We start from the raw sequence: 27,388 nt of genomic DNA on the forward strand, positions 1-27,388 counted from the left end.
GACAGGAATAGAAGGGGGAAGTGAATCGAAGACTGGGTCGGGAGTTAGGAACACCTAAACTCAAATCAAGCCTTAATAACTTACTAGCTTGTCACTTACTGACAAGTCATTTAACCTCTGCCTGATTCAGTTTTCTTAAGTGTAAAATGGGGGTGATAACAATAGCACTTTACCTCTCAGGGTTGTTGTGAAGATAAAAGGAGATATTGGTAAAGTGATATATAAATCTTCGGTATCCTTATTATGGGCTGTTGTAATTTACTAAGTGCCTATTATGTGCCAGTTACTGCAACTAGGTACAAATGAGATAAAGGCAGAATAAATTGGGGGTAATTTAGAGCGGGCAGACGCTAGTTTTAGGAAGGATGGACGAAGGGCTTCTTGTAGAAGGTGGGACTTGAAGGAAGCCAGGAGGTGGAGACTCGGAGAGGATCCCAGGCTAGGGGAACGGACAGCCAATAACAATGCGTGCAGTCAGGAGCTGGAGCGTCTGCTGGGAGGAACGGAAAAGAGGCCCACGTCATTTGGAGTAAGGAAAGGAAGGGGAAAAGGGGAAGGTATGAGGTTGATAATGTAGGGAAAGGCAGCTTATGAAGGGCTCTGGAATGCCAGAGCATTTTGTTTGGTACTGGAGGATGTGACTGAAGGGTCGGAGAGGCGGCGGAGCCGGGCTTGCACTTCGAAAGTGCGTGGAGGATGGAGAGGAGCGAGGAAAGATTTGCGGCCGGGAGAACAGACAGCAAGGACGTTGCAAAAGTCCAGGCGTGAGAAGCTGAGGGCGCGCTCCATGGGAATGGCAGAGTGGAAAGAGAGGAGGAGCTGCGCGCAGGAGATGCTAAGTTACCCAGGCAGAAATCGCAGGACTGGGTGCGGGGTGGGGTGAGAAGTCCAGGAGGACTGCGAGGATGGACGTTGGTGCTTGCGACTTTAATGGGGACGTTTGGAAGAGAGGGAGGGGCAGGAGTGGGAGGAAAAGATGGTGAGTTCTGCTTTGGAATTGCTGAAATCGGGACGTTCAGGGGACACGCAGTTTGGAAGTCTACAAGGCAGCTGGAGGTGGGGCCTGGATACAGATCCGAGGGGCATCTACACGGCTGAGAGAGCTGCAGCGATGTCCGTGGAGAAAATACGAGACAGCGAATGCAGGAGAGTCTGGGCTGTAGCTGGCCCAGGTGCCGGAAGTTTAAGCGTCTGCAGCGGACGGCATCTTCTGGGGGTCCTCGAAGGATGTCTGAAAGTGTCCAGGGATTCGAAGGGCGGAAGAGTGCTTCTTTACCCCAACACCAGAACATTTGACAAGCCGAATACGTCTCAGCTGGGAGGAGGCTGGAGTGGCTCCGCCCCTTCCGGTGCCTCCACCAGTATGGCGCTCACCATTGGTGGAAAGGACCGGAGGAGGCGGAGCCGCCGGGGAATTCGAACTCCGGGAGGGACCACCTCTGTGGAAGAGAAGTTGGGTGGGGGGGGCGGCGGCGGCGACGGCTAGGACTGCGGAGTGGAAACCTGGGAGATGGCGGTAGCGGCTGCTGCTGCTGCAGGTGGGGACTCTCGGGGCAACTGTGGCATAAGGATGACCATCCTTGTCTCAGTAGAGGTTTGCCTCTCGAGGTTATTTCTTTGCGGTTTCCCAAGCGGGTGAGCTGGCGGGGTGGGGGATGGGAAGGTGGGGTCAGCCCCGCTGTGCCGGCGCAGGCGCGGTGCGCGCTCCTTCCGGCGTCCCCGGATCCTTTCCTCTGAGCTAGGGAGGAATAAGGGGTCAAGGTTTGGAGCTGCTGGGATGGGAGAGGAGCAGAAAAGAGAGGGCCGGAGGAAGAAGAAGCGGGGAATGGGTCCTCTCCACTGCCCAGAAACCTAAAGGAGGGGGTCTTTCTATCTCCCCTCCCCCCCCCCCAAAGAAAGCGAGATTAAGGAATTGGGAATCGCGGATTAGATCGGAGCTAGAAATGAGGCTGGGGTGGAGAAAGTGCCCAGTAAAGAGCCCGGTACTTGTCGGTTAGGAAGCATTATTATGTATATCAAGCACTGTAGTAAGTGCCCGGGACCTAGGCAAGGGAAGCCCCTGAGAACTCCCCAATAGGAAAGACACAAATGTGTACAAACGAGATACGTGCGGGATGCATAGAAGATAATCAGTACGGAAGGCTACTGACAAGCAACGAACGAAAACGAGGGATGGTCCGATAATTTTGTTGCTTCTATGCGTAAAGCAAAATAGCTTGTGTGTCGGGGCTTAAAGTTGTCACTTAGAGGATTACTCTTCGGATCCGAGTGAGAAAGATACATGGGAAGGAGCCTCACAAGCTAAACTAAAAGAGCCCCCTTCGTTTTAGAGGTAAGGATGGGAGGCTCGGAATTTAAGTGAACTTACCAACACAACAGTGACCGCCAGGGTTTGTGGTTTCTCTTAGAAACTCCTGTTGTTAGGGCACTGTCTCCTAGTTTGACTGCAAACCGAGGAAATGGAGACCTTTTCAGGTGATTTTCTAGAACCTTCCATTTCTACTGATCACCTGGAACATTTATATGCCACATCATATAACTTAGTACTTAATTATAGTCAGTTGATGTTTGTGGTTTTGTAAGGAGACAAGCATTTGTTCAGTGCTTGCTATATTCCAAGTGTGTATATGCTAATCCACTCTAAAAACTTGATCTTGAGCCCTGTTGGCATGATGAAAAGGATGATAGACTAGCTTAACATCAAGAGACTGACTTTATAGTCTAGGCTCTTAATCTCTAAGGTTTCTTGTATCTTTTAAAAACTATCAAAAAAAACCCCACACCTGACATTGACAGTGTCCAAAAGAAAATATGTCTCATTCAGCATCTTGGGTCCATCTATCAAGAGGTGGATAGCAAGTTTCTTCATGAGTTCTGGCGATCACATTTTCTAAATTTTGCAGTTGTTACCTCTTCCTTGTATAAATGTATGTGCTCACTTCAGTCAACATCAATTCAAAAAGCCTCTCCAGGTTTCTCTGAAACTATCCATTTCAGTAGTAGTAAAACCTGAAGTCAGGAGAACCTGAGCTCAAACGTGTCTTAAATTACAACCCCAATTGGTTCACTAAAAAGAGAGACAGAGAGAGAAAGCAAGCGATCATCCCTTTTATCATTTCTTAAAGCACAGTAGATTTTCATCACATTTTTATACCATCACTTATCTATCAATTTGGGAATGGATAGAAATTTCCTCAGTTTCCACTTCTTCACTACAAAGAAAGGCTATTAGTGTTTTTTGTACATTCCTACTAAGTTTGTTTTGTTCAGGACTAATCCTTCCCTTAATCTATCCTCCTCCCTTTTCCCATCTATTTCCTTTTGAGTAAAAAGTACCCCAGTACCTAACTATGTGTATGCATGCTTTTATTTGACCAGTTAAGTAAAAGTGAGGCTTAAGTTGTCAGCTGCTTCCCTTCAATCCTTTTCTACTTGTTTGTATAGACTTCTATTTATGCATCTTGGTTAAGTGAGATAATTTTCCCTGACTTCCTTTTCCCTTTCTTGTATTTCTCTTGCCTTCTCTTTTCATTTGTTTTTTAAGATCATCAAGACAACAAAACTAATTCCAAGACCTCTTTTCATGACCCTGGATGATGAGAGGCTTCCGAGGAAAGTCTTTGGGGTTGTAATTTCTACTTTCTTGGATCCTGGAAGAAAGGGAGGTGAAAATACTGGTAGTTTGGATTCTGGAAAAGGAAGAAAATAAAGATAAGGAGATGAAAAAGTTATGGACAAGGAGGACAACAAGTTTTTAATAACCACTTTGGGTCAATTAACAATTACATTAATAAATATTTTCTGATTAGTCCTTCCCAGCCCTTTGTTTTCCTATTTTGTTCATAAGGGGCAGTTTAGCAGAGTAGATAAGCCACCTACAAAGCTTGGAAAACCTAAGGTCAAAGTCATATCTATAACATAAACCAACTATGTAATCCTGGGCAATTGACTTAATCTGATAATGTTCTAGTCTAGAAAATAGAAATCTTAGCCACTACCCTGCTAGAGGTATGGTGGATAGAGCAGTGGACTTCAAAACTGGATTTCAAATCTTGTTTCTTCCACTTCCTAGTTTTTTTCATCTGTAAATTGGGGTAATAGCACCTGCTTCACTAGATTGTTTTGATGGATCAAATAAGATGATTTAGTATTTAGCAAACTGTTAAATGCTTGCTATTTTTAGCTATTAATTTGCAGAGGAGGTACAGGCCTGTTTTGGTAGAGGGATTTCTTGTGCCAATGAAGTCACAGGTATATTATTTTTATTTTGTCCCCATAACCATTCCATAAAGTGGAAGGGTGAAACTGAGGGGAAGTGACTTGCCCAAGTTTACTTTTTTTTTTTTTTTTTTAATTTCCCAAATGGACTAGGATGGATCAAACTCTTGAGCATGTATTTTGTTGTGACTTTATTCAGGAACCCATCAATTCATCCTTCTTAGTGCTTACTAGCTCAGAGAAGGCAAACCATATCTTTTTCATTTCTTAATGCATTAATGTCTAATGGTTTTACATAGCATTTTCTTCACTATGATGATGTATACAGAGTGTTTTGATTTCTTTTTTCTAGATGAGTAGAGTAAAACTCAAAAGAGGTATTATTGCTTGTTACATAGCTACTATCAATCAAGATTTGAGTCTAGGGACAGCTAGTTGGATAGAGCACCAACCTTAAAGTGGGGAGAACCTAGGTTCAAATCTGGCCTCAGTCACTTAACACTTCCTGGCTTTGTGACCCTGGGCAAGTCACTTAATTAACCCCAATTGTCTCAAGGAAAAAAATATTTTAATCTAGTCTTGATTCCAAAATGCTATTTTTCTGCTACATCACACCTGCATTCAATAAAGATCTAACCAAATTCCTCATGCATAGTTGGAACACAAACTGATTCTGCCAAGCTGATATTCGAAATAGGATATCCCAACCAATGTAGCCAAGTTCAGAGAGACATTACTAGAATAGTCATAGGAAATTAATTTTATTTTGATCACAGTAAGTCTTATATGACATTTGTTATGTTAACAGAATGGTTATGATTTGCTTTAGATTTACCTGTGTCAACTAAATTTTGTTTTTTTCAAGTTAGAAGTATTACTTTAAGTTTAAAACACTGCATGGAAGTGCCAACTGTGTGTTAACCACTGGAGATACAAATACTGAAAGAAGACTTTGCCCTCAAAGAGTTTATAATCTAATGTGGAAAGACAAAACACAAAATAAAGCTGAAAAGTAAGGTGAGGAAAGGTCAAAAGGTGAGACTGGTGAAGCCAAAGATGACCAAAATGAATGTATAATACAAGATCCCTTTTTGCCCATGGACCCTTGAGATCTTTAAGAGGTGAAAAACATATCAGGCCATTTTATTCCTTCTTATTAACTCTTGGGCAATGTGAGTTAGTGGAAAGAGCATTAAATGGTAAATTAAAAAACCTTAAGTCTGAATTATGATACTTAATAATTTTTGATTCCTATAAATATGGAAAACATGGAAATATTTGCATTGCCTATCTCACCGGCTTTTAGTAAAGATCTGATAAGACAGAGTATGTTTTAGATTATAAAATGCTGTATAAATATATTGTAAACCATTTCAGTGGGAGTCAGAAATATGGAGTGGTATATCTATGGGATTATTTGTGAATGCATATTTGGTAATTCTGCTGCCAGGAAGATAGTATTAAGTATTTATCATCCATAAATATTTGTAGTATACACTTGCACACTAGAAGTTACAATTAATGGTGATGTTTCTCTTGTTAGTCCTCATCTCTGTTATCTAACTGTTGCAATGTTTCTTTTTTTCATGATTTAAAGATTGTTACCCACTGGAGAGAAGGCATTTTTGATTTTATTTAGTCATCAAGAGGGAGTCTAATTTTTATGTTTTTATAATCACAGAATCTTAGAACTGGAATGAGCTTTGGATTTTAATGTTAGAACACATCTTTGTAAAATTGGTGAGATTGTGGGTATGGAATATGTGGCATGTTGTCAGACTTGATTATTTTGTTGGTGGCTTATTCTAGTACTCAGTCCAATGTCCCTGCTGCACCATGCTGCCCAGCTTCTGACCAAGGAAACTAACAGAGAATGATATAAAATAATCATGTGTATTCCAGTAACATTCTGTGCTATCACAAGAGAAGGAGATAGGTATGTTGGAAAGAAAACTGGAATTAGATGCTGCAGGACAGTGAAGCAATTTGCAGAGCCAGACTGCAGACCTAGCTCTTCTGACTAGACCTCTCATGACTGCTTATTACTAGTTGTATGACAGTTGGCAAGTCACTGTCAAATTGCTCCATGTTTCCTCATCTATACATTGTAAGTTATAGTGTCACCTTTTTATTATGAATTTTAATAACAAAGATAAACACTTCAGCATATAGAGAAAAGGGGATTGGATATAAAATTGAACTGTTTCATATATTTCAGCTACTGCCTTCCTTTCATATAATTCCCAAATCTATATTTCTTGTTGTGATTTTCTCCTGAGTCCTAGATAAATATCTTCAATGCCTTTTGGACATCACCTGGATGTCCCAGTGGCTTCTCAATTTGAACATATCTTTTTTTTTTTTTTTTTTTCTCTGAGGCTGGGGTTAAGTGACTTGCCCAGGGTCACACAAGTAGGAAGTGTTAAGTGTCTGAGGTCACATTTGAACTCGGGTCCTCCTGAATTCAAGGCTGGTGCTCTATCCACTGCACCACCTAGCTGCCCCAATTTGAACATATCTAAAACTACAATCGGCTTACTTTTCTGTCTTCCTCTGTTGCTGTTACTGACATCTTTCTAATTACTGAGGCCTGAATCCTCAATATCAACTTTGATTTTCCCCTCTCCTTCATTCTTCATATTACAAAAAAAAATAAAGTAAATAAGTAAATAAACCCTGCATTCTGCTTCCCCAGGCTATCTCAAATTAGGTTATTTTTTATTTTAACATAGCTTTCTCACTTTATTTCCCACTGTATCTCTTTGTATTTTACTCTGTAAACTGCTCTCTTCTATTGACTATTCCCCAAAAGTATCTTATAATAGTACTCATATAATTTTCTAAAGTCCACATATATGCTTAAATTTCAGAACAGGGAGAAATCTTAGAGGTCACACAGGGTAAACCCTCAGGAACAGACCCAAAGAGGACATGGTAATTCATCCAAAGATCAAAAGACAAGTGCTGGGAGAAAACATTAAATCCTAGTATTCAGATATTTCATATTCTTTTCTTCAGGTGCTACACGTAACCAGTTGAGCAAAGGCAGAACCAGCCGGCGCCCCGCCGCAGCACGAGTTCGTGTGGCTGTAAGACTTAGGCCTTTTGTGGAAGAGGACAGCAGTACCAGTGAGAGCTCCTGTGTCCGGGGACTAGACAGCTGCTCCTTGGAAATTGCCAATGGAAGAAATAGTCAAGAGACACTCAAATACCAGTAATGGCTTTGGGCCCCTTTCGTAATCTTACTGCTTCCTCACATTGTATCCTCACATTGGCATTCTCTGTGGGGACTACTTTGCTGACCATGTTTATTGCTATTCTTCATGCACATACCCCTGCTACCATATCTCATCTCTGTAGATCCAATACCCTCTTCCTTTTATAGTTTTAACTGGCTTATCCTACTCCCATATTTCTGCTTACAGGTTTGATGCCTTTTATGGGGAAAAGAGCACTCAGCAGGACATCTATGTTGGCTTTGTCCAGCCCATCCTGCGCCACTTGATGAATGGACAGAATGCCAGTGTGCTTGCCTATGGTCCAACAGGCGCAGGTTAGGGAAGAGTAGAATGGATCCAGGGCTTTGTGTAGACTGCAGGAGGAAACAATGAGGCTGTCAGAGAGCCAGTAGTTTTTACTGTTTCCTCTTGTCTTCTTCCTACAGGGAAGACATATACAATGTTAGGCAGCCCAGAGCATCCTGGAGTTATCCCTCGTGCCCTCAAAGACCTCTTGCAGCTTACCTGGGAGGAGGGTGCTGAAGGGCGACCCTGGGCTCTTGCTGTCTCCATGTCTTATTTGGAAATCTACCAAGAGAAGGTAAGAGTCAGGAGAGATTAAGGTAGGAATTTGGGACAGACAGGAGAATTAAGAAGGGTCTCTTGAAGGAACAGAAAGAATGGTTAAGTGGGAAACTCAAGATCTTAGAGAAAGTGGGTTAGGATGGCAGTGAGACCCAGCTGGCAGACTGCTACATATAAGGCATTCTGCCTTGTTTCTTTGTTTCCTAGGTATTGGACCTGCTTGCCCCAGCTTCAGGGGACTTAGTGATCAGAGAAGATCGATGGGGGAACATCTTGATCCCTGGGCTCACCCAAAAACCTATTGCTTCCTTCACTGATTTTGAGCAACACTTCCTTCCAGCCAGCAGAAACCGGACTGTAGGAGCCACCCGGCTTAACCAGCGCTCCTCTCGAAGTCATGCTGTGCTTCTGGTCAAAGTGCGTTTGGAGAAAAAGAGATTCAAATAGTGCTGTCTCTGTGTTGGGAATAAAGAATCCATCTGGGTTTTGGATGGGTGGTAAGAAGTAGAGGCAGCACAGAAAAAAGAGGACCCAGAACTAGGCCTCTGAACTTTTGTTCATTCAGTAACCTTTCACATACAGGTGGAACAGCGGGAACGCACGGCCCCATTCCGGCAGCGGGAAGGGAAACTCTATCTGATTGACCTGGCTGGTTCAGAGGACAATCGTCGAACAGGCAACCAGGGCTTGCGACTGAAGGAGAGTGGAGCCATCAATGCCTCCCTCTTTGTGCTGGGCAAGGTGGTAGATGCACTGAACCAGGGCCTGCCTCGTGTTCCCTACAGAGACAGCAAGCTTACCAGACTATTGCAGGTCAGGTGGCTCTGGGACATAAGGGTCTCCTGGGGTTCCCATTCTAAAAATATAAAAAGAAGACACTGATTTCTTCTTGAGGGACGAAGTTTCTCAATTGTATTAAAAACCCCTTTTATTTGTATGGCACTTTATATTTTTACTTTCTTTCTCTGAAGCTCACAGTAACTATTAAGATAAGTGGATCAAATGGCATCCCTATTTTACAGGTGAAGAAAAACTAAGCTCAGAAATAAGGTAACTTGTCCAAAGTCAAAAATGTGTTGTAAACAGTAAAACAAGAGTAGAACCCAACCAAGTCTTTTAACTTGCAAACCTGTGTTCTTTCCATTATACCAAGCTGAGGATTGAGAATAACCAATGTGGAGTAATGGCAGTTTGGAAATAGGTGTAAACTGTGGTTGAAGATAGGATACCTAGGTCCTGACTCACATTCCCTGTCTTTCATAGGACTCTCTCGGAGGTTCAGCCCACAGTGTGCTTATTGCTAATATTGCTCCAGAGAGGCGCTTCTACCTTGATACAGTCACATCACTCAACTTTGCCTCCAGGTCCAAAGAAGTGATCAACCGGCCGTTCACCCATAAGAGTCTTCAGCCTTCTGGTGAGAGAGGTATGGTTGGAGAGAAGGGGACAAGGAAGGAAAGGGAGAGAAGAATCTGAGACCTTAAGGAGCAAGTATTATATAGTCTTGCTGAGGCTGTTGGAAGCAAAGAGATAGATGGATATGATATCCTTTTCACCGTGTAACTTTTATCCCAGTGAAGTTGGCCCAAAAAGAATTGATGGACCCTCCAGAAACGAAGAGGGCCAGAAGACAGGAAGAATTGGAAGATGGGACAAGTAGTCCAGAGCCCCCACCTAGTTGTTCCAAACTCAGGTGAGATAGAAGGGATGGGACATCCATTTGGTCCTCCCTCCTTCAAATATCCTCTCTCCCACATAACAATGATGTGTTCAGGGCAAGTTTCTTCCTAAATGAGAATAATACATTTAGAATTGTAGATATATTTGATTCCTAAAGCTGTGTAAAATATTCAGAAAACGTGTGCAATATTTGTGGCTATCTGCATTTTTTGTCATAAAAAAGGGAGTTGAGCTATGGCCTTGAAAAATTACCCCAACTTTCTTTATCTCTGTCCTACCCTGTCATGATAGCTAGACATTGAAAATAACATTCTTAAGTCAGCTGTCTCAAGAAGCATTCAGGGATTGGTCTGGGTACAAGTTCTATCCGAATTTGCAGTTAAAGATATCAAATCCAACAACTTTTTCCATGGTTTATCTACATGGCAAAGCCATCTAGACTATACACATCAGAATGTGACTTTGCTGAGGATGCCTCTGATCCCAATACATGAGCTAGTTAAGGACAGAGGAAGAATTTGAGAATATTGAATTTGGGGGGAAATGCATATACACTAGAAAAAGACAAGTTTTAATTTTTTTTTTTTTTTAACTCTGCATAATAAATTGCATGAGGCCTTCAGAATCTTGGATCTAGTGTTTTTGACACTAGAATTTGTTGTATTTACTGAATTGTGAGAAAATAGAGAATTGAGCTATGGGAGGTAGTTGGCTATTAAATGATGAAAGAGAAAGAAGGGAAAAGTGAAGCCTTTATCCTCTTAGCCCCCTGAAGCAGCTGAACACTCTAGAACCAGCTGTGCAAGAGCGCCTGCTAAACCTAGACCGAATTCTGGATTCCCGGGGAAGCCAAGGAGCTTCAATTTTAAGCACACCACGAAGAGAGCGAACAGCCCTAGAAAAGGCTTTGAAAGAGAAGGACTCAGAGATTCAGGTACAGATCAGAGAAAATTCAAGGTTAAATTGAAGCTTTCCTTACCTCTGTGTCCTGTTATATGTTTCCATCTTGCCCTCATTGGTTCCCTTATGCTGGACCTTTTTTTTTTTTTTTTTTTTTTTTTGACAGACTTGCTCTGTCCCTTGAGAAACAAATCAGGCCTTTGAGTGTTTGACACTGGATCACCCTTTTCCTTTATTCTCACAGAGGCTGAAGGAAAAGTATAAAGAGCTGGAAGCCAACAGACTGAATCAGAAGCCCAAAGAACTGGAGGAAGAGAATGGTTCCCCAGCTCCCCAAGGTTCCCTTCCCATGGGGACCCAAACAGTGCCTATGACTAAACCTCTGAATAGGGTTGTACCCTTCAGGCAAAGTAAGGATTGTTCTGGATGGGGAAGTTCTGGATGGGGCAAGGGAAACTGAACTACTTTGACCCAATTATTGCCTCCAATCCTCACCTTTAGTTCAGGAGCAGGCAACGTCCCAAAGCAAGACCAATGTCCTGCAGAAAGACAGCCAGAAAAGGAAGGTAAGACAGCCTGGAAGTTTGGGTGCTTAGCTTTGTGAAATATGAGAAGCCAAGACACCTTGTTTGGCAAACCCTTGACATTCAACTCTCTATGGACATGAGTTAGCCCTCAACTCCACAGGCTAGTATCTAGTTAATGGAAGTGAAAAGTGTAAATACAAGAAAAATTAAACACTAGCCAAGGGCTGTGATAAAAGTAGAGATCTCAGGAGGTGGGACATAAATAATTGCCAAATGGGAGGTACTCTCAAGTGCCAAGGGAGCTCAGGGAAGGGAGAAAGCTGAGTGGGCTAGACCAGCCTGCTCTCAAAGGTTTCATGGAGGGTGGTTCTTGAAGGATGGGTTGACTTAGGATAGGTCTGAGGCTGGGGTGGGAATGGATGGGGTGTGTTCTGGCAATAATCAATCCTACGCCAGAGAAGAGTGGGATAGAAGGGAAAGGGAGGCTGAAGCTGGCCAGCCCCTCCACGTGGTACTGGCTGCCTACCTGCAGCCTGCAGAGAGCCTCAGGAGATCCCCCACATAGCCTCCTCTCTCCGACCGGCACAGCCCCAGCCGCTCTGCGGGCAGCAGGAAGAGCCGACCGAGGGGCTCCGCACCACCTTGGCGCTGCTTCAGGTGCCTCCGGACCTACTGGCGGAGAGCCGCAAAAAGATCCTGGGCCTGCTCAACGCCGGCTCCGCCAAGGAACTTCGGAAGCTGCAGCGCATCGGAGAGAAGAAAGCCCAGCTTATCGTGGGTTGGAGGGAACTGCACGGCCCCTTTGCAGAGGTGAGGCGGGGGCCGGCTTGGGAGGAGGAAGAGGAGGAGGGGAGGCGAGCCTGTTGGAGCAGGATGATGCTCTTATATATCCCGCAGGTGGAGGACCTGGGGCGAGTGGAAGGTATCTCCGAGAAGCAGGTGGCCACCTTTCTGAAGGTACTGTAGACTGCTGGGCAAGGGTGGGGGCGGCTGGGCCGGGCAGCGGCTCTAATATCCTTTACTCTCCTTTCCCAGGCCAACATCCTAAGCTTCGCTGCCGAGTGCTTCAGTGCTTTGTCCCGGAAGGATGCCTGAGCGCCGCCTCCTATGGACCCGAGGAGACCCTGCATTCTGTCCGTGTTTTACGGGAGGGGGAGGGAGGGTTTTGTAAATAGAGTGTTTTGTCCAGTCGCCTCTGCCTGATTCTTGGGGGGAGGGGGTCTCCCGGAGTCCACCATCTGCGCATCTGTCCTCGGAACCGGGGGTGGGGGAGAGGAGATGTTGAAGGGTAGTGTCATTGTCGCTCTAGCGCGGGGACTAATGATCTATTTTTCCAACACAATTTAACATTCGTCTCCTTTTCTCCAAGGGAAAGGTAGGGAGGGTCAACAGCCGCCATCTTTTAGGGAGAAGGGGGGAGGGGAAGAGCGACAATTGTAAATAAACTCCTGGGGGGGAGGGACGGTGGCCGAAACGCGGCAAAATACTTTAGTGAGGCCTGGAGGGCGACGACCGTTAGGCGCGTGCCTAGGATTTTCCTCGCCCCTCCCATCGCTGCGCGCGCGCCCCAGCTCCTCGTTCAGCCAAGGCAGCGACATTATGCGCGTGCGCGCGGAATAACGGCCGCTGGCGGAGAGGGGAGGGGGGACTCGGTAGAGGGAGGGGGGAGCCGCCCCATCCCCCGCGTGCCCACCACCTGCACCATCCTAGGCCAATCAGCTCCTGTCTAGAGGGTCTCGCGCTAACGGAGGCCGGGGCAGCTGGGCGCCTCCCCTCCCCCTCCTGCCCGTGTCCCTCTCTCTTCCCCTCCCCCCTGGGCTCGCGCGCCCGCGCTCGCGCTTGCCCGAGACTCCGTGTGTGTGTCCTCGCGCCCCCCTCCCGCCCGCTCGCCCGCCCTCCCCGCGCGCAGTGTGTGCTCCGCTCCCCCCCCCATCCTCCTCCCATCCCTCCCGCCCCGCGCGCCTCCCGCCCGCCCTCCTCCTCCCTCTGGTCCCCCCTCCCCCCACCTCCTCCTCCCGCCCCGGGGTGAGCGCGAGCTGCCTCCCTCCCTCCCTCCGCCATGGATCCAGGCAACTGGAGCAGCTTCATCTTCCAGGTAACAACCCCCCTCCCCCCACCCCCCACGCCTTCTCCTCCCCCCCACCCCATCTCCCTCCCTACACCCCCCTCCCTCCCTTCCGTTCCACCCCCCCCTCCGCGCGCCCGGTGCGCGCGCAGCTGCCCCCCTCCTCCTCTCCCTCCCTCCCTCCCCGAGGCGCAGAGAGGGAGCGCGCGCGGCGGGGGCAGAGGCTTCTCCCTCGCGCTCCCCCCTCCCCCCACCCACCCCGGGGATTCCAACCGCCGCAGCGTACCGGGCGCCCAGCCCGCCGCCTCGCGCTGCTTCCCGCGTCGTCTCGCCCTCCATTCCCGCTCCCTTCCCGGGTCCTGCCCCTCGGCCCCGCCCCCCCCCTCGGCTCCTGCACCAGCTCCTGCTCCCCACCTGAGGGGACTTTTTCCCCCTCCCGCCTAGGGGGCGTTGCCTCTCTCCGCCTCAGCCTTCCGAGCGGGTGGGGTGGCAGTTGGTCCTCTCGCCTTCTGGGAGGGGATGTGGATGTGACTGTCCCCCAGCCCCCACTGCCCGGCGCGCTCCCTCAACAATGAGGGGAGGCGGCCTCCCCAGGTCAAAAACGATTGTTCTCTTGCAGTGAGGAGAGTGGTGTGCCACTGAGGGGGGTCGGGGGGCTGACCCCACAACCCCGGGCTTCTGGCCACCACCACCCGGCTTTCGCTGGCTTGCTTATCCCTTCTTCCGGAGCATACTGCCCTTTTGGCCACTTTGGAGGCAATTTACGGGGCCATCTCCCCCCCAAGGGGATCTGACCTTTCCCCCCCAATTAAGGGGACGGGCACTTTGATGAGGATTACTCTCTTTTTTCCAGTTTTATTGTTTATATGACACTTTTAATCCAGGGAGCTCAAGAACCTGTTTTAAGGGGTCGTTACCCCAAGTACTCTCTCCCTCTCTTCCTAACACCCTACTGGCTGGAGGCCATGTTTCCTGTTTTCCCCTGCACCCTCCTGGCCCCCCCATTCCCTGTACTGGGACTGGATTCCAGGGGGGTTGGCAATCTAATGAACTCTTTTCCCCCACCTCAGGGTCACGCCCAGAATCCCCTGCAGGTTGGGGCTGAGCTTCAGTCCCGGTTCTTTGCATCCCAGGGCTGCAACCAGAGTCCATTCCAGGTGAGTACCAGGTGGAGGTTGTGGGAGGAGGGGGTACACAGGATAGCGGGTTCTGGGAAATTGAGGAGCAGGATGCTTATGTCCCACATGTTCTTTCTATTCCCTTCTTTCCCTCTCAGGCTGCCCCAGCCCCCCCACCGACTCCTCAGGCCCCATCTGCTGAGCCCCTCCAGGTTGACCTCCTCCCTGTCCTCGCTGCAGCCCAAGAATCTGCTGCTGCTGTGGCGGCAGCAGCCGCGGCTGCAGCTGCAGCCGCCGCCGCCCCCCCAGCTACTGCCACAGCTTCCACAGTGGACACAGCAGCCCTGAAACAACCCCCTGCGCCACCTCCACCACCCCCTCCAACCTCCGCACCAGCTCCTGAAGCTGCACCTCCAGCTACAATTGCTGCTGCTACTGCCACAGCTGCTGCTGCCCCAACCTCCACAGCTGTTGTTGCTCCTGTAGCTACTGCTTTGGAAAAGAAATCAAAGAGCAAAGGGCCATACATCTGTGCCCTCTGTGCCAAGGAGTTTAAGAACGGCTATAATCTTCGACGGCATGAAGCCATCCATACGGGTGCCAAGGCTGGGCGGGCTGGCCCAGGTGCTATGAGGATGCCCACCATGGTGCCCCTGAGCCTCCTGAGCGTGCCAGCGACACTGGGCGGAGCTGGTGGGGGTGGGGGTGAAGGGGGAGCTGGGGGTGGAGGGGCTGGCGTTGCTGGAGGCGGCGTGGTGACTACCACAGCCTCTGGGAAGCGGATCCGGAAGAACCATGCATGTGAGATGTGCGGAAAGGCCTTCCGGGATGTCTACCACCTGAACCGGCACAAGCTGTCACACTCTGATGAGAAGCCGTACCAGTGCCCTGTCTGTCAGCAGCGCTTCAAGCGCAAGGACCGCATGAGCTACCATGTGCGCTCACATGACGGCGCTGTGCACAAGCCCTACAACTGCTCCCACTGTGGCAAGAGCTTTTCCCGGTGTGCACAGGGATGGGCCACCGGCGGGAGGGGGGGAGGGGGGAGATGCCCATCAGGCAAAGGTGGCTTCCAAGGATGGGGGAGGAGAGAAGGTAGTTTCATGGTAGTTAAGGGCAAAAGGGAGAGGTCTCACCTAAAGGAGACCTCAAGAAAAGCAAAAAGGGATGACCTCACAGTGGGAAGAAGTTTTGCATGAGGGGAGGGACTTGCTGGGTAAACAGTTGGCTGGACTTCAAAAAAAGAATGCACTCTAAGGGGAAGAAACACAGTATAGAGTAGGGGAAGTAGGATCACCCACACTTTTAAGGCCAAAGGCCTAACCCCTTCCCCTAACAAATTCCCCCAGGCCAGACCACCTCAACAGCCACGTCAGACAGGTGCACTCAACAGAACGGCCCTTCAAATGTGCGGTATGGAGACCTTGATGTACTGCTACCTTTTTCATTATTTAAACCAAACCCCTTTTTACCTATCCAGACAGCCTCTCAGATCTCATTCTCTCAGAATTCTTATTTCTATTTGGCTTTTAATTCAATTCTTATTCCTTCTTAAAGGACTAATCTCTTCTTTCCTATTTGCCTATGGCTCTAAGATCCCATACTCCACATTTCTGGGGCTTTGACTTTTATCCGCCCCATCCCCTGTATTCATCCCCTTTCTCTTAACAGCCTCTTAACTTCTCTGACTTCTCCACTCCAGACATGTGAAGCAGCATTTGCTACCAAGGACCGACTCCGAGCACATACGGTGCGGCATGAAGAGAAGGTGCCATGCCATGTATGTGGCAAGATGCTGAGCGCAGCCTACATCTCCGACCACATGAAGGTGCACAGCCAGGGACCTCACCACGTCTGCGAGCTCTGCAACAAAGGTATGGAGTGAAGGGACTGAAAGGGACTGTGGGAAAAAATAGCAAAGGGCCCATTACACTGCTGAATTCCATGATAAAAATATAGATCTGCAAGACTAGGTAGAAGGGAATATACAGTTCAAAGGATCAATTAGTTTCCCCTTTGATGAAAAGAATACAGTTGCATCTAGGGAGAGACAATAGATTATTAAAAGATCTAAAGTTTGAAGAACTACATTTATGTTGTAAGGGAGAAAACACGGCTTATTGCAGAGAAATGGTGCTCCCATCTTCTAAGTCTTAGTGAAGAAAAGGTGGGTGGGATGCAGTTGCCTCTGGAAAAGAAGTAGCCAAGTAGAACAAACTTCATGGGAAATTGGGAACTGGTTTCCCTCAGTCTTGAGAAACCAAGGATGCAACCGCTTCTGCAAAGGGAAACAATCCACTGAGAACAAGTTGACTGGATATAATAGGCCCAACAGGGTTTAAGGAAGAATATGCAACAAATACCATTTGTGGAAGGACATACCAGGCAGAGAATACCCTCTGGGTGATAGTAACTGTAATTGTATTGAGAGGTGGGTGATGGAAGACCTGCAATTGAGATAATGCAGGCAACTCTACTTTTAAGTAGAACAAGCTTCCTTTAAATGGAGTAAGTTTCTTTAATAATTGGGAACCAAATCCCTAGGTTTTGGGGGGTTGGGGGACACAGCCGTCTCTGGGGAAGGATGCATTCACTTAGACGAAATGCCCTGAGTAACTAGGAATCCTGCCACCTCTGGAGAGGGTTTTCCAAGTTGGGAAGAGTAAGTTCTGTGGGTCCTGGGGAAAGAGATCACAGCTATCTGGGAAGAAATATCTACTGAGCAGACAAAAGTTCCAAGTTTGGGGAAATGAAAAGATAATCCCACTTCTGGGCAGAAGGACAGACCATTACCAGAAAGCCATTCCCCAGGTTGTTGGGCATAGCTGACCTGACTTATACTGGGGAAGCGAGTCCCCAACCTAGGAGAACATCCCCGTCTCCGGGGTCTCCACTTAGCTGACCCCTGTCCCTGTCCCCATCCCGGTCACCCCGTAGGCTTCACCACGGCGGCATACCTGCGCGTCCATGCGGTGAAGGACCACGGGCTCCAGGCCCCCCGGCCCGACCGGCTCCTGTGCAAGCTCTGCAGCGTGCACTGCAAGACCCCTACCCAGCTGGCTGGCCACATGCAGACCCACCTCGGGGGGGCCGCACCCCCTGTCCCTGGAGACGCCCCCCAGCCACAACCGCCACCGCCGCAGCCCACCTGCTGAGGGGAACCCCTGCACCCACCAGGCAAGGCGAGGCGCACGGCTGGTGGGGCATGGGAGGTGAGGGGTGGAAGGGGATCAGAGGACCCCAGGGGTACTTAGTTTAGGAAGGCCCAGAGGGGCAAGGATAGGTCACTAGGAAATATAGGCTAGGGAGGATATTTGGGCTAGGGAGGGTCTTTGAGGAGAACTTTTGAAGTGTCTCCAAGGGAAAGAATTCAGGCTAAAAAGTGAAAACCCAAACCTCTGGAGAGGGAGCAGGAAATGTGCAACGGCTGTGTCCCAGGGGAGGGAATGGTAGAAGAAACAGCTTCCCAGGCAGAGAGGGGAAGCGACAAAGGGACAAAGGGACAAAGATTTGGCCACAGGTTCCACACTGATAACTCTGCCTCTCTTTCCCCCCAACTCCCCCCCTCCCTACTTGCTGCAGGTACAGGTGAGGTCTGTCCTATGGCAGCAGCAGCGTCGGCAGCAGCAGCGGCGGCGGCGGCGGCAGCAGCAGTTGCAGCAGCTACCCCCACAGCTGTGGGCTCCCTTTCTGGGGCAGAGGGTGTCCCTGTGAGCTCTCAGCCACTTCCCTCACAGCCCTGGTGAGCCCTGAGGTGGGGGTTGGGGTATAGAGGAAAGGCCTCAGTCCCCTCTCTCCTCTCCCACCCCCTTCCCACCAACTCAGTTCCTTCCCTCACCAACCAAGGAGCCACCAGAAGGAAGGAGTGAAGAAATGTTTTCTTAGGGGAATTCGCTAGATTTTAAACATTTGTTTCTCTTCTCTCTCTCCCCTCCCTATATGAATCCCATTGTTCCTCTGGTGATTTGGGGGCCCCCTAGATTGATCTCAGGGGTGACAGAGGACATATCAGTGTCTCATTGCCCTCTCTTCTCCATCGCCCTTCCCATGTTCTCCCAGGGATTCAAGAACATTTCTTCCCTAAAAGTCCTCTTCCTTCCCACCTTTCCAATCCCCTATTTACCTACTGTCTGCTGCCCATCCCTGGGGAGTTGGTGCTGTTTAAATGGGGGGGGAGGGGAGGGCAGGGGTTTAAGAGTATGGAGGAAAAGAGAAGGGAAATGAAAGATTCTGTCCTGGGTGTGGGGAGAAGAGAGATTTGAAAAGAAAGAGGTTAAGGTGAGGAGCAAACAGTAAAGGACTTAAGAGTCACAAGTGGGGGTTTGTTTGGGGTCCTTGGCCCTAATCTTCTTCCTCTAGAATGTAACATAACGAAGACTGGGTGATTAAGGGGATAAAACATTTTGGGGAGAAGGCAGAGTAAGAGGCAGGACCTTGGGGAGGGGAGTAGGGTTAAGTAAAGGACAGAATGAGAGGATAGTTTTTTTGGGGGGGTGCCAGAAAAATAAAGGTGCTTCCCAGGGGGGGAATGCAGCAGCAGTATTTCCCCCATCCCCTCTCATCTCAACTGTAGTTCTGTCCTTTTTTTTTTTTTCTTTTTTTTTTTTTTTTATCCCTTTTTCCCCCTCCTCTCCCCAACAGAAATTGTGGCCCTAGCCATGACATCGTGTTCCTGTGTCCCCTGCATGTTCCCCACCCTTCACCCCCTCCTTTGCGGACCCCATTACAATAAATTTTAAACAAAAACAAATACTTGATTCTGGCTATTTGTCTCTTACCTCACTATCCTCTCAATCACACACGGATACCTACACCTATCAACCTGGAGTCACAGGCACAGTCCCTATAAAAGGACTCTGCCTTTTGCTGGCTCCCACCCACAGGACCCCAGAGTCTATTTCTTTCCTTCCTCTGGGCCCTGATCTCAGACTCCTGTCCCTCCTCAGTGGAGGGCACCAGTGGCTACAGCCCAGATGCAGGGTGGAGCAGGGAGGATCCCGAGTCTGGCTAGCAGGCTCTGGGGGCAATCCCTGCCCACGAGCAGCTAATCCCTATTGGAGGCTTCCACTAGACACTAGCGGCTCTGCTTCGGGCAGCACCGGCTCCCCCCAGCATCCCTGCCAGAGGGCCTATCTTGGGACCCCACAGTCAAATACCTGCAAAGTCATGTCATCGATGCAAGCTGGAACAGTGGCAGGGCTGGGGAAAGCCTGAGCGCCCCAGGGCCGGGGGTGGGTGGGGCCAGTGAAGAAGGCAGGTTGCAGTCGGCCCCTACTGACACCCAAATTCCTGCCTTGATCTACCCTGAGGCTCACCAGCCTCCCCCGAGGTGCTCCTCCACAGCCCCTTTACCTGCGCCTCACCTCCCAAGACCTTCCTTCCCATGTCCTGAGCACACTCTCGGACCCTACTCTCCCTGCCCTTTTGGGCTGCCCCTGGTCCACCTGGGGTGAGCGGTGGGGGCGGGGCCCTCTCTCCTTGCGATCCCCCATGAGTCCCTTCCCTCTCCCACCACCCTGACCCTCATCCCGCAGTCTAGCCGATCTCCCCTCTCCGGACACGGCCCCGGCTCCTCTCCCCTTCCCCCCATGCCAGCCTCTCCCGCCTGGTCTCACACCCCGCACCGCAGCCCTTCAAGCTGAGGGAGGGGGGAGGGGAAGTTCGGTGACCGTTGGGCGGGGGGGGGAGGGGAAAGGGGGCGCGAGGACCTGGGGGGGTCGCTGGGTGAGGAGGGGGGGGCGAAGCAATCTCCTGGTTGCCAGGGTAACTCGGGGCCCCGGCGCGCGAGGCTCCCCCGGGTCCGGGATGGGAGGGGAGGCGATAGAGTGCAGGGGGGCGGGGGCGGCGCGCACAAGGCGGGGTGGAAGGAAGGAGGGGGAGCCGCTGCCTCGCTCGCTCTCTAGCTCGCTGCCTCGCTCGCTTGCTCCCCGGCTGCTGCAGCGGCGGCGGCGGCAGGAGCAGCCCCCAGGGCTCTGGGAAAAGAAGAGCAGGTGAGCGGAGGGTGCTGGAGGGGAGGCCCCGGGGACCCGTGGGGCCAGAGTGGGAGAGATTCACTCTGTGAATGTGGGGTGCACGGGCGGATGGAGCCTCCGCGCAAGAATGCGGGGTCCCGGCGGGGGGGGGGAAGGAGGGACTCGGTTCTGGCTGGTGACTGGGGGGGAAGGGTCCTCGGGAATCCGCGATGCTAAGGTAATGTAAAGGCACTGGGGGCCTGCGGGGAGAGCAGCGGGGGGAGGGGTGGCGCTCCCCTGGGAGAAGGGATTGGAGAGAAATAAGGGATTCCCCTTCCCCGGGGGAGGGGGCTCTTGTACACACGCAGTAAAAAAAACCACCAGTCTGAGCTGGAGTGAAGTCGGGGAGGAAAAAGGGACGAGAGCGCTACCAGAGAGGGAGGTGGGAACCAGCTGGAGGGGGTGGAGGGAGAGCGCAGGGCACCTCTCCGGGCACTGCCTGGCTCCTCGGCGCGCCGGCGGGAGCGGCTTTGGTAGGCAAGGCGGCGGTGGCTGCCTGTCTGCCTGCCGCTTGTGCCAGTCAGCGGCCGCGTCTGTCCGTGCGGCTCTGCAGCCCCGCCGCGGAGGAGTCTTCCCGGATGACACTGGGGAGGGGGCCTTGCAGACGGGGTGGGGGGCGAAAGGGAGGCGCTCTCCGCTCCTGTCCCCGGAGGCTTAGCCCTCTCTTTCCAGCACAGCGGAGAGGGAGAGCCTCACTTTCTGAGCATCCCGCAGGCAGCCATCTCCTCACCTTCACCCCCACCGCCGCCCCCACTCACTGCTGCCCCGTCGGGGAGGAAGGAGGCCCGGCCCGAAGCTGCTGGCCTGCCCTCAAGCTCAGAGGGAAGCGCGGACCTCCGGGGCGGCCTCCCCCAGTCTGTCGACATTTGGCCACCACCTTGCCCCTCTTCAGTCAGAGTTGACCATTCAGATCCAGCTGAGGCTGCCGGGCTCCGAGTTCTACACTTTCTCTTCCCCAGATCCAGCTGTGTCTCCTCTTATTCCAGGATCTCCTGTTGCTGTTCTCTCCCCTCCCCCCACTGTCCTTCCCTCCTCTCTCCCATCTCAAGATGGCATCCAGTGGCTCTGAAGGGACAGAGATGAAGGGGGACGAGGAGGGCACCTCAGCCCAAGGCGAAGGGACTGGAACCGCTGCTCCTGGAGCACAGACTGCCTTTCCCCAGACTCCAGCCGGGGCCCAGGACAGCACAGAAAGCCCCCAAATGGTTCCAGATTCCATCAGACCATCAGCGGGTGGCCCAGAAGTGGGGACCTCCCCTGAACAGGCAACAAAAACTTCAGAGGTACCAGAAGGGACCCCAAACCCAGCCAAGGATACAGACTCCACACCAGACCCAGGAAGTTCATTAGCAGAACAGACCCCGGGAGTAGACTCCCACCTTCCGATAACACCAGAAACCCACAAAGAGTCTATGTCAGCCCCAGAAGGGAGAAAAGAGCCACCCCAAGAAGGGAGCAAAGAGTCGCCCCAAGAAGGGAGCAAAGAGTCTGCCCCAAGCCTAGAAGTCAACAAAGGACCTTCAGAGGCACCTCAGGGGGCCAAGCAGGAACCAGTCCCTGACCTCAGGCCAGCCTCCCAGCCAACATCTCCTGTCCAAAAGGCAACACCCGAGGACCTAACGGGGGACCTGATAGAGAAACAAGAGAATGGGGCGGTAGTGCCCATGAAGGCTGGAGAGGAGGACAAAGGCACAAGTCCTCGGCCTCACTCCCCTCCTCCACCCAAAGGCCCTCCAGCCAATGGGGCACCCCCAAAGGTGATCCAGCAATTGGTAGATGAGGAGAGGGGAGTTGGGGGGCACGGTGCAAAGCCTGGCTCTCCCAGAGGCAGTCTGAGCCGCCAGCCCAGCTCTCTGCTGGGGGGGCCAGGAGTGGAGGGGGGTGAAGGGACCCCAAAGCCACGTGACTACATCATCATCGCCATCCTATCCTGCTTCTGCCCGATGTGGCCAGTCAACATTGTGGCCTTTGCTTATGCCATTATGGTGAGTCCTTGTGAATCCTTACCTTTCCTTTATCCTAGCTCCCTTATACTTCAGGTGAAGTGCTCTCCAGGTGCCTGATGCAGAAAACCCGGGGAGCAGAGATGGGAATTGGGTGAGGGCATTTATTTCTGGGCCGCCTCCTCATGGAGCCTGAGAACCGCATCTTCAAAAAATCCTGGGCCTCTCCCTTTAGATCTGTCCTTCTATTCCTCTCCTTTGATTTCATCTTTCCCTGGCTTTCTCCAAGAGCCTCTGTTTCCCAGGGAGGGGAAAGGGGAAGAAAAAGTTTTTTACCTCATAGTGACCATTTGTTGTCCTTTTCTCCTTCTTTCCTCTTCTCTCTACACATCGTGACTGCCGTTCTGACTGACTTCACACTGGGTTACCTGACCCTCACCGTGATCCCCAATGTTGTTGGGGACAGTCTCGGAACAGTCTACAGCAGGGCGATGTGGATGGAGCTCATCGCTTGGGAAGGGTGGCCAAGCTGCTGAGTATCGTGGCATTGGTGGGCGGGATCCTCATCATCATTGCCTCCTGTGTCATCAACTTTGGATGTGAGTATGAACTGGAGTTGGTTGGGGAGCGGAGATGGGGATGGGGAAGAAGGTTGGGCAAATGGTGGGTGATTATGGTAGAACCCAGAAGTTTCTAGTTAAGGGAGTTGAGTGGGTGGAGAAGGATTGGTTTCTTTGAAGGACTGTGGCTCTGTGGAAATAGAACTAGATCTGAGGAAAAGTGGAACTGGTTGTTCGTGGAGGTCCAACATCACTAACTTGTACCTGCTCTCTCTATCTCTCCCACCAACATCTCCCTCTCTCTCTGCCTGTCCTTTCTCTGTATCTGTCTGCCTGTCTTTCTCTGTCTCTATTATCTGTCTCTCTCCCTCCCCACTTCAACATCTCCCCTCCCATCCCTTTCTCTCCTCTGAACAGTATTTAAATGAGAAGCTCTACCCTGTGCCCCTCGGACTTTTTCTTCTGAACTACCAGGGGTCCATCTCTTTCCTGGGGTGAGGCCTAATGCTGGGCCCCACCAGCAGCTCTTGATCCTTCGGAGACCCAGGGAGCTGGAGCAGGGCCTTGTTTACAGTACTCCTTTCCTCTCCTCTCCCTCCCCACTCCCACCTCATTCATCTCTCCTGGCCCTTCTCTGCTTACCTGCAATCTTCCCTTTTTCCTTCTTTCTACCTCCTTGTCCACCTTTTCTTACTCCTTCCCCATCTCCCTTTCCCTTATTCATCTTCCTTATTTTCTTCCTATATTCTCAGCCTCTCTTCCTCTTTTTCCATAGCCTTCTCCCAAACTCTTTTCTTCTCATTTTGTCATTCCCAGTCTCAATCTAGCCTTTTCTCTCATTTCCCTTTCCATTCCCTGCCTCCATTTCTCACCTTGCCTCTCCCCTGAGCATACTACAAAAAACGAATAGACTGAAGTGGGGGCTGGGGTGGGAGCCGGGACCCTGGTCCCCGCCTCCAGGTGACAGACTCACCTTTCTGAGAGCCGGCTCTCCTTCTTTCACAAGAAGGGGGTGACAGAGGCTTTGCTTTGCCCAGTTCAAATTGGGAAAGGGAAAGATGTGAAGACATCCTCCCAGGAATGATATGCAAAAACAACCCCAGCCTATCTCTCTGACTGTTCAGTCTCTTCAAAGACGATTCCTGGGAGCAGACTAAATGTCTATCCTCCCAATGTCTCCCTGTGAAGCCGAGTACGGGGAGAAAGCTGCATTGAGGGGCATGAGGGAAAGGGAGGGGGGTGGGCCTTAGAGAATCTCCTAATTTCGTGGGGGGAGGGAGCCTGGGGTGCATTGCTGTTTGGTCTGCGATGCCTGTCTTACGTACCACGCATGAGGGAATGTAACTGGGGCGGGTGGTTCCAACCTGGGCGCGTGCTGGCCCAGGCGAATCACCCAGGCGCTGTGCCCTGGTCCGCATCCCCCTCCCCTGGCTGCCCAAAGGAGAGGATTTTAACAGTTTATTTATGTATTCGTTTATTTATAGGGGGAGGGTTGTGCCATTCACGTGCTTTGTAAGAAAAAAAAAAAAAAGCCAAAAAATCGGACCAAATGCCCAGCGACTGAGCTGGAAGCCTGGGCTTGTAAGGGGCGTGTCCTCATGGATTTTTTTTAAGGGGACGAGGGCGACTTTGCCGCACGAGGCGGGGCAAGAGGGTGGGGGTGGGGGTAGGGAGCTACCCGGTCCAGTTGGTAGATTTTTTCTCAAAAAAAGCGTGGAAAGAAAAACCCCACGAATCTTAAAAAAAAAAAAAAAAAAAAAAAAAAAACCAGCAAAATTATCTTACTGTTCACCCATTTTGTATGGAGGATGCTGCATGAATCTGAGCACCAATAAACTTGAGATTGTGCATGAGATGTTGTTCCTTCGGTTTCTTCTGTCCATCTGTTCCTCCGCTCCAACCAAGGGCTCTTCCCTCTCGCCGCAGCTCCACTCCCCCACTCCCCACCCATCTAGGTGATCTTAGGCACATCCCAATCCCATAATTCAGCCGGGTCCCCCGCAGCCCCCTCTTCCGAGTCTCAATTCCCTCATCTGCAAAATGGGTAGATGCATGCACTGGCTGCCTCCTAGAGTGGTGGTGAAGAAGCAGCTTTGCAAAGCCTAAAGTGATACAGAGAAGCGAACGATGGCCCGTCATCTCTAACTACTCTCAAGACCCTCAGAACATCGCGTCTCTCGGAAGGGGGAGGGGAGACGGAAGGAAGGAGTGGAGCGTACGGCGCAGGGAGAACGAACGAGTCTACGCCAAGCGCATGCTGAGTGCGGTGCGCACGCGCGGCCGTGGCGGCCATCTTAATTCCTGGCAGGCGCCAGACCCTCGGGATCACAGAGCTTTTGCCTCATCTCCTGGGCCGCGCCTACCAGGGCTCGAGTTGGGGTTGGGGTGAGAAAGGGGGTGGGTAAGGGGCCGCGCTAGGCGCGCATCGGACCTCCTCGCGCTAGGGACAGGAATGCGGGTAGCTGTCGCGTGGCTGTGGGAGTTGGCCCCGAGATAGACTTCTCGGGGAGGCGTGTGGATGCGCGCGCCGCGGTCGCTGGGGCGGAGAGTGGGGAGGGGGTGGAGTTAACGTGGGAGAAGCGCGCGCGCGCGTGGACTCTCCTCGCTCGCCGGCCCATCCCCCCAGGCTTGTCGGTGACTCCCGGGGGGAAACGGGGAGAGGCTGGAGACTCGTCTAGTCTAGGTGTGTGACCTCTCCCGAGACGGTCTCGTAAATTGGGGGTGGAGGCGTGGCTTTTGTAAAGAACTACTTCCTCCCTAGGCGCTGTGAGATTCCCTAGTCCCGGGGCTGATGTTGAAGTCCTAGAAGTGGGAGTCGGGGCTGGGGGTGGGAAAAGGGGAGGGGTGCAGCAAACCCTTTCGCCGCCAGCTTGGAGACCCCTCCCTTCCTGCACTTTCCTTTGGGGTGGGGGAGCCCCCTTGTTGACTTACCTCCCCCTGAGGGCAGACCAGTGTCCCGGTGGCCCTCGATTCCCTGAGCTGTCAGTCACTTAGGGCTTCCTCCCCTGCAGCGCCAGGACCCTGGCCCAAGGGCCATGGAGTCCTTGGCAGTGGCCGGTGCAGCGCTGGAGCCCGGGGAAGGGGAGGTGACGTCCGGCCTGGAGGCTTTGGCTGTGGAAGACCCCGCCGGGGCCCCTTCCCGGACGGACTCGACTCCGGAGGCAGAGGAGGAGGGGAGGGAAAGAGCCGGGGAGGAAGTCCAGGTGGAGGTGGAAGCGGAGGAGCCCGCTCTCGAAGAGGCTCGGGTAGAACCGGCAGGTACGTCCGAGGAAGAGGAGGAGGAAGACGAAGAAGATGAAGGGAAAAAAGACTGGTGTGTGCCTTGCAGCGACGAGGAGCTAGAGCTCCCCCGGGACGGAGAGCCCTGGATGCCGCCCCCTGCGGAAATCCGAAAGCTCTACGAGCTGCTGGCCAGCCAGGGCACTCTGGAACTGCGGGCGGAGATCCTGCCCCGCAGGCCCCCCACTCCCGAGGCCCAGAGTGAGGAGGAGAAGTCCGACGAGGAGCCGGAGGCGGAGGAGGAGGAGGAGGAAAAGTGAGTGCGGCGGCCGGGCTCGGGAGGGAGAGGGGTGAGCACCTGCGGGCGGGCCTCGCGCCGGGGCTGGGCTGTGCAGGGCAGGGAGCTGAGGCAGCCGCAGTTAGGGGGTCCTCAGCTAGGACGTGAGGCCGGGTCTTCTCTCGGGACTCCCACTCCTCTAAAGCAGGACTCAGCATCCCCAGCGAAGGGCCGGAGACCGAGGGAGCTACCGAGCAGGGAGGGAAGGAAGGGGCCGAGAGACCCAGAAAGCGACCCCCCTACTCCTCGGGGTGTTTAACCGCGGAAGCTGCCTCAGCGCTCTCTCTCGTCCGCCTCAGACCGCACGTACCCACAGAGTTTGACTTTGATGATGAGCCGATGACGCCCAAGAATTCCCTGATTGACAGAAGACGTACCCCAGGTACGGCACTGGGGAGAGGGCGCGTGAGGGGTGGGGGGGGAGGGGGAGGACCTGGCATGGTGTGGCGCTCCCCGGCCGCGGTGGAGTCGGTGTCACTGACCTTAGCTGCTGGCCCTCCGGAGCCCCGGGCGCAAGTGGGCGCGAGGCGCGGGGTCCTCAGCCTTCCCCTCCCGTGCGCTCGTCTAGGGAGCTCGGCCCGGAGCCAGAAGCGCGAGGCCCGCCTGGATAAGGTTCTCTCCGACATGAAGCGGCACAAGAAGCTGGAGGAGCAGATCCTCAGGACGGGCCGAGACCTCTTCAGCCTGGACTCCGAGGAGCCCTCGCCCTCGAGCACTCCAGTGCGACCGAGCGGAGGCGGGCTCTTCCTGAGGCAGAGGAAATACTGACGGCGGGGGCTCCCCCCCGAAGCCCCCTGGCGCGCGCGCTTGTTCGCGGCCGCTGGCCCGGGAGCCCGAGGAAGCGTGGGGGCCGAGCGCGTTTCGGTGGGGGGTCTGTCCCGCGCATTGCGTTCTGGGTTTTTATACCAGTAGTTAAGTGTCTGAATAAAGACTGTGCACTCTGCCTCGGCACTTCCCTCCGCTCCGGGGCCGCGGAGGCTCGTCCGGCGGAGAAAGCCCCACGCTCC

The 27,388-nt window shown here is 51.9% G+C and overlaps 4 protein-coding genes and 2 long non-coding RNA genes across 22 annotated transcripts; 4 read left to right on the top strand and 2 right to left on the bottom strand.

Annotated features, from left to right (window-relative positions):
• Window positions 1–1,395: 1,395 nt before the first annotated feature.
• KIF22 (kinesin family member 22) lies at window positions 1,396–12,319 on the top strand. Of its 5 annotated transcripts, XM_074282740.1 has the most exons (15): window positions 1,691–2,332; window positions 3,545–3,665; window positions 7,237–7,432; window positions 7,644–7,771; window positions 7,883–8,037; window positions 8,229–8,438; window positions 8,604–8,834; window positions 9,285–9,447; window positions 9,597–9,714; window positions 10,467–10,635; window positions 10,846–11,011; window positions 11,103–11,167; window positions 11,717–11,938; window positions 12,026–12,085; window positions 12,164–12,319. In XM_074282740.1, the coding sequence occupies exons 2-15, from the start codon at window positions 3,584–3,586 to the stop codon at window positions 12,221–12,223; spliced, it is 2,025 nt and encodes a 674-aa protein (XP_074138841.1). In that variant the 5' UTR covers window positions 1,691–2,332; window positions 3,545–3,583; the 3' UTR covers window positions 12,224–12,319. The 5 variants fall into 5 exon arrangements, with proteins under 5 accessions (XP_074138842.1, XP_074138841.1, XP_074138843.1 ...); XM_074282741.1 differs by lacking the exons at window positions 1,691–2,332; window positions 3,545–3,665 and adding an exon at window positions 1,396–1,538; XM_074282739.1 differs by lacking the exon at window positions 1,691–2,332 and having other exon boundaries at window positions 2,354–3,665.
• On the bottom strand, window positions 4,964–26,966 carry LOC141551281 (uncharacterized). 4 transcript variants are annotated; one of them, XR_012484820.1, is made up of 2 exons: window positions 26,864–26,966; window positions 4,964–8,877 (listed from the first exon to the last, which is right to left on the bottom strand). It is a non-coding gene; the product is annotated as an uncharacterized LOC141551281 (long non-coding RNA). The 4 variants fall into 4 exon arrangements; XR_012484821.1 differs by lacking the exon at window positions 26,864–26,966 and adding an exon at window positions 11,655–11,744; XR_012484819.1 differs by lacking the exon at window positions 26,864–26,966 and adding an exon at window positions 10,681–10,847.
• MAZ (MYC associated zinc finger protein) lies at window positions 13,124–19,061 on the top strand. Of its 4 annotated transcripts, none has more exons than XM_074282747.1 (6): window positions 13,124–13,223; window positions 14,264–14,350; window positions 14,470–15,314; window positions 15,661–15,724; window positions 16,014–16,185; window positions 17,249–17,488. In XM_074282747.1, exons 1-6 carry the CDS (start codon window positions 13,188–13,190, stop codon window positions 17,464–17,466), a joined length of 1,422 nt encoding a protein of 473 aa, XP_074138848.1. In that variant the 5' UTR covers window positions 13,124–13,187; the 3' UTR covers window positions 17,467–17,488. The 4 variants fall into 4 exon arrangements, with proteins under 4 accessions (XP_074138848.1, XP_074138849.1, XP_074138846.1 ...); XM_074282748.1 differs by lacking the exon at window positions 17,249–17,488 and adding an exon at window positions 17,894–19,061 and having other exon boundaries at window positions 13,134–13,223; XM_074282745.1 differs by lacking the exon at window positions 13,124–13,223 and adding an exon at window positions 17,894–18,013 and having other exon boundaries at window positions 13,435–14,350.
• LOC141551282 (uncharacterized) lies at window positions 16,383–20,181 on the bottom strand. 2 transcript variants are annotated; one of them, XR_012484822.1, is made up of 3 exons: window positions 19,675–20,181; window positions 19,468–19,582; window positions 16,383–18,060 (listed from the first exon to the last, which is right to left on the bottom strand). It is a non-coding gene; the product is annotated as an uncharacterized LOC141551282 (long non-coding RNA). The 2 variants fall into 2 exon arrangements; XR_012484823.1 differs by having other exon boundaries at window positions 16,383–16,589; window positions 17,885–18,060; window positions 19,468–20,138.
• Window positions 20,158–24,678, top strand: PRRT2 (proline rich transmembrane protein 2). Of its 4 annotated transcripts, none has more exons than XM_074282752.1 (4): window positions 20,158–20,301; window positions 21,372–22,307; window positions 22,732–22,864; window positions 23,243–24,678. In XM_074282752.1, exons 2-4 carry the CDS (start codon window positions 21,372–21,374, stop codon window positions 23,251–23,253), a joined length of 1,080 nt encoding a protein of 359 aa, XP_074138853.1. In that variant the 5' UTR covers window positions 20,158–20,301; the 3' UTR covers window positions 23,254–24,678. The 4 variants fall into 4 exon arrangements, with proteins under 4 accessions (XP_074138853.1, XP_074138852.1, XP_074138851.1 ...); XM_074282751.1 differs by having other exon boundaries at window positions 20,184–20,301; window positions 21,309–22,307; XM_074282750.1 differs by having other exon boundaries at window positions 20,184–20,301; window positions 21,309–22,307; window positions 22,732–24,048.
• PAGR1 (PAXIP1 associated glutamate rich protein 1) lies at window positions 25,080–27,324 on the top strand. 3 transcript variants are annotated; one of them, XM_074282755.1, is made up of 4 exons: window positions 25,080–25,210; window positions 25,837–26,360; window positions 26,681–26,763; window positions 26,950–27,324. In XM_074282755.1, the coding sequence occupies exons 2-4, from the start codon at window positions 25,861–25,863 to the stop codon at window positions 27,147–27,149; spliced, it is 783 nt and encodes a 260-aa protein (XP_074138856.1). In that variant the 5' UTR covers window positions 25,080–25,210; window positions 25,837–25,860; the 3' UTR covers window positions 27,150–27,324. The 3 variants fall into 3 exon arrangements, with proteins under 3 accessions (XP_074138856.1, XP_074138854.1, XP_074138855.1); XM_074282753.1 differs by lacking the exon at window positions 25,080–25,210 and adding an exon at window positions 25,239–25,283; XM_074282754.1 differs by lacking the exon at window positions 25,080–25,210 and adding an exon at window positions 25,361–25,508.
• Window positions 27,325–27,388: the final 64 nt, after the last annotated feature.

This window comes from Sminthopsis crassicaudata, chromosome 1 (genome assembly GCF_048593235.1).
Source record: "Sminthopsis crassicaudata isolate SCR6 chromosome 1, ASM4859323v1, whole genome shotgun sequence".
NCBI classification, from domain to species: Eukaryota; Metazoa; Chordata; class Mammalia; order Dasyuromorphia; family Dasyuridae; genus Sminthopsis; species Sminthopsis crassicaudata.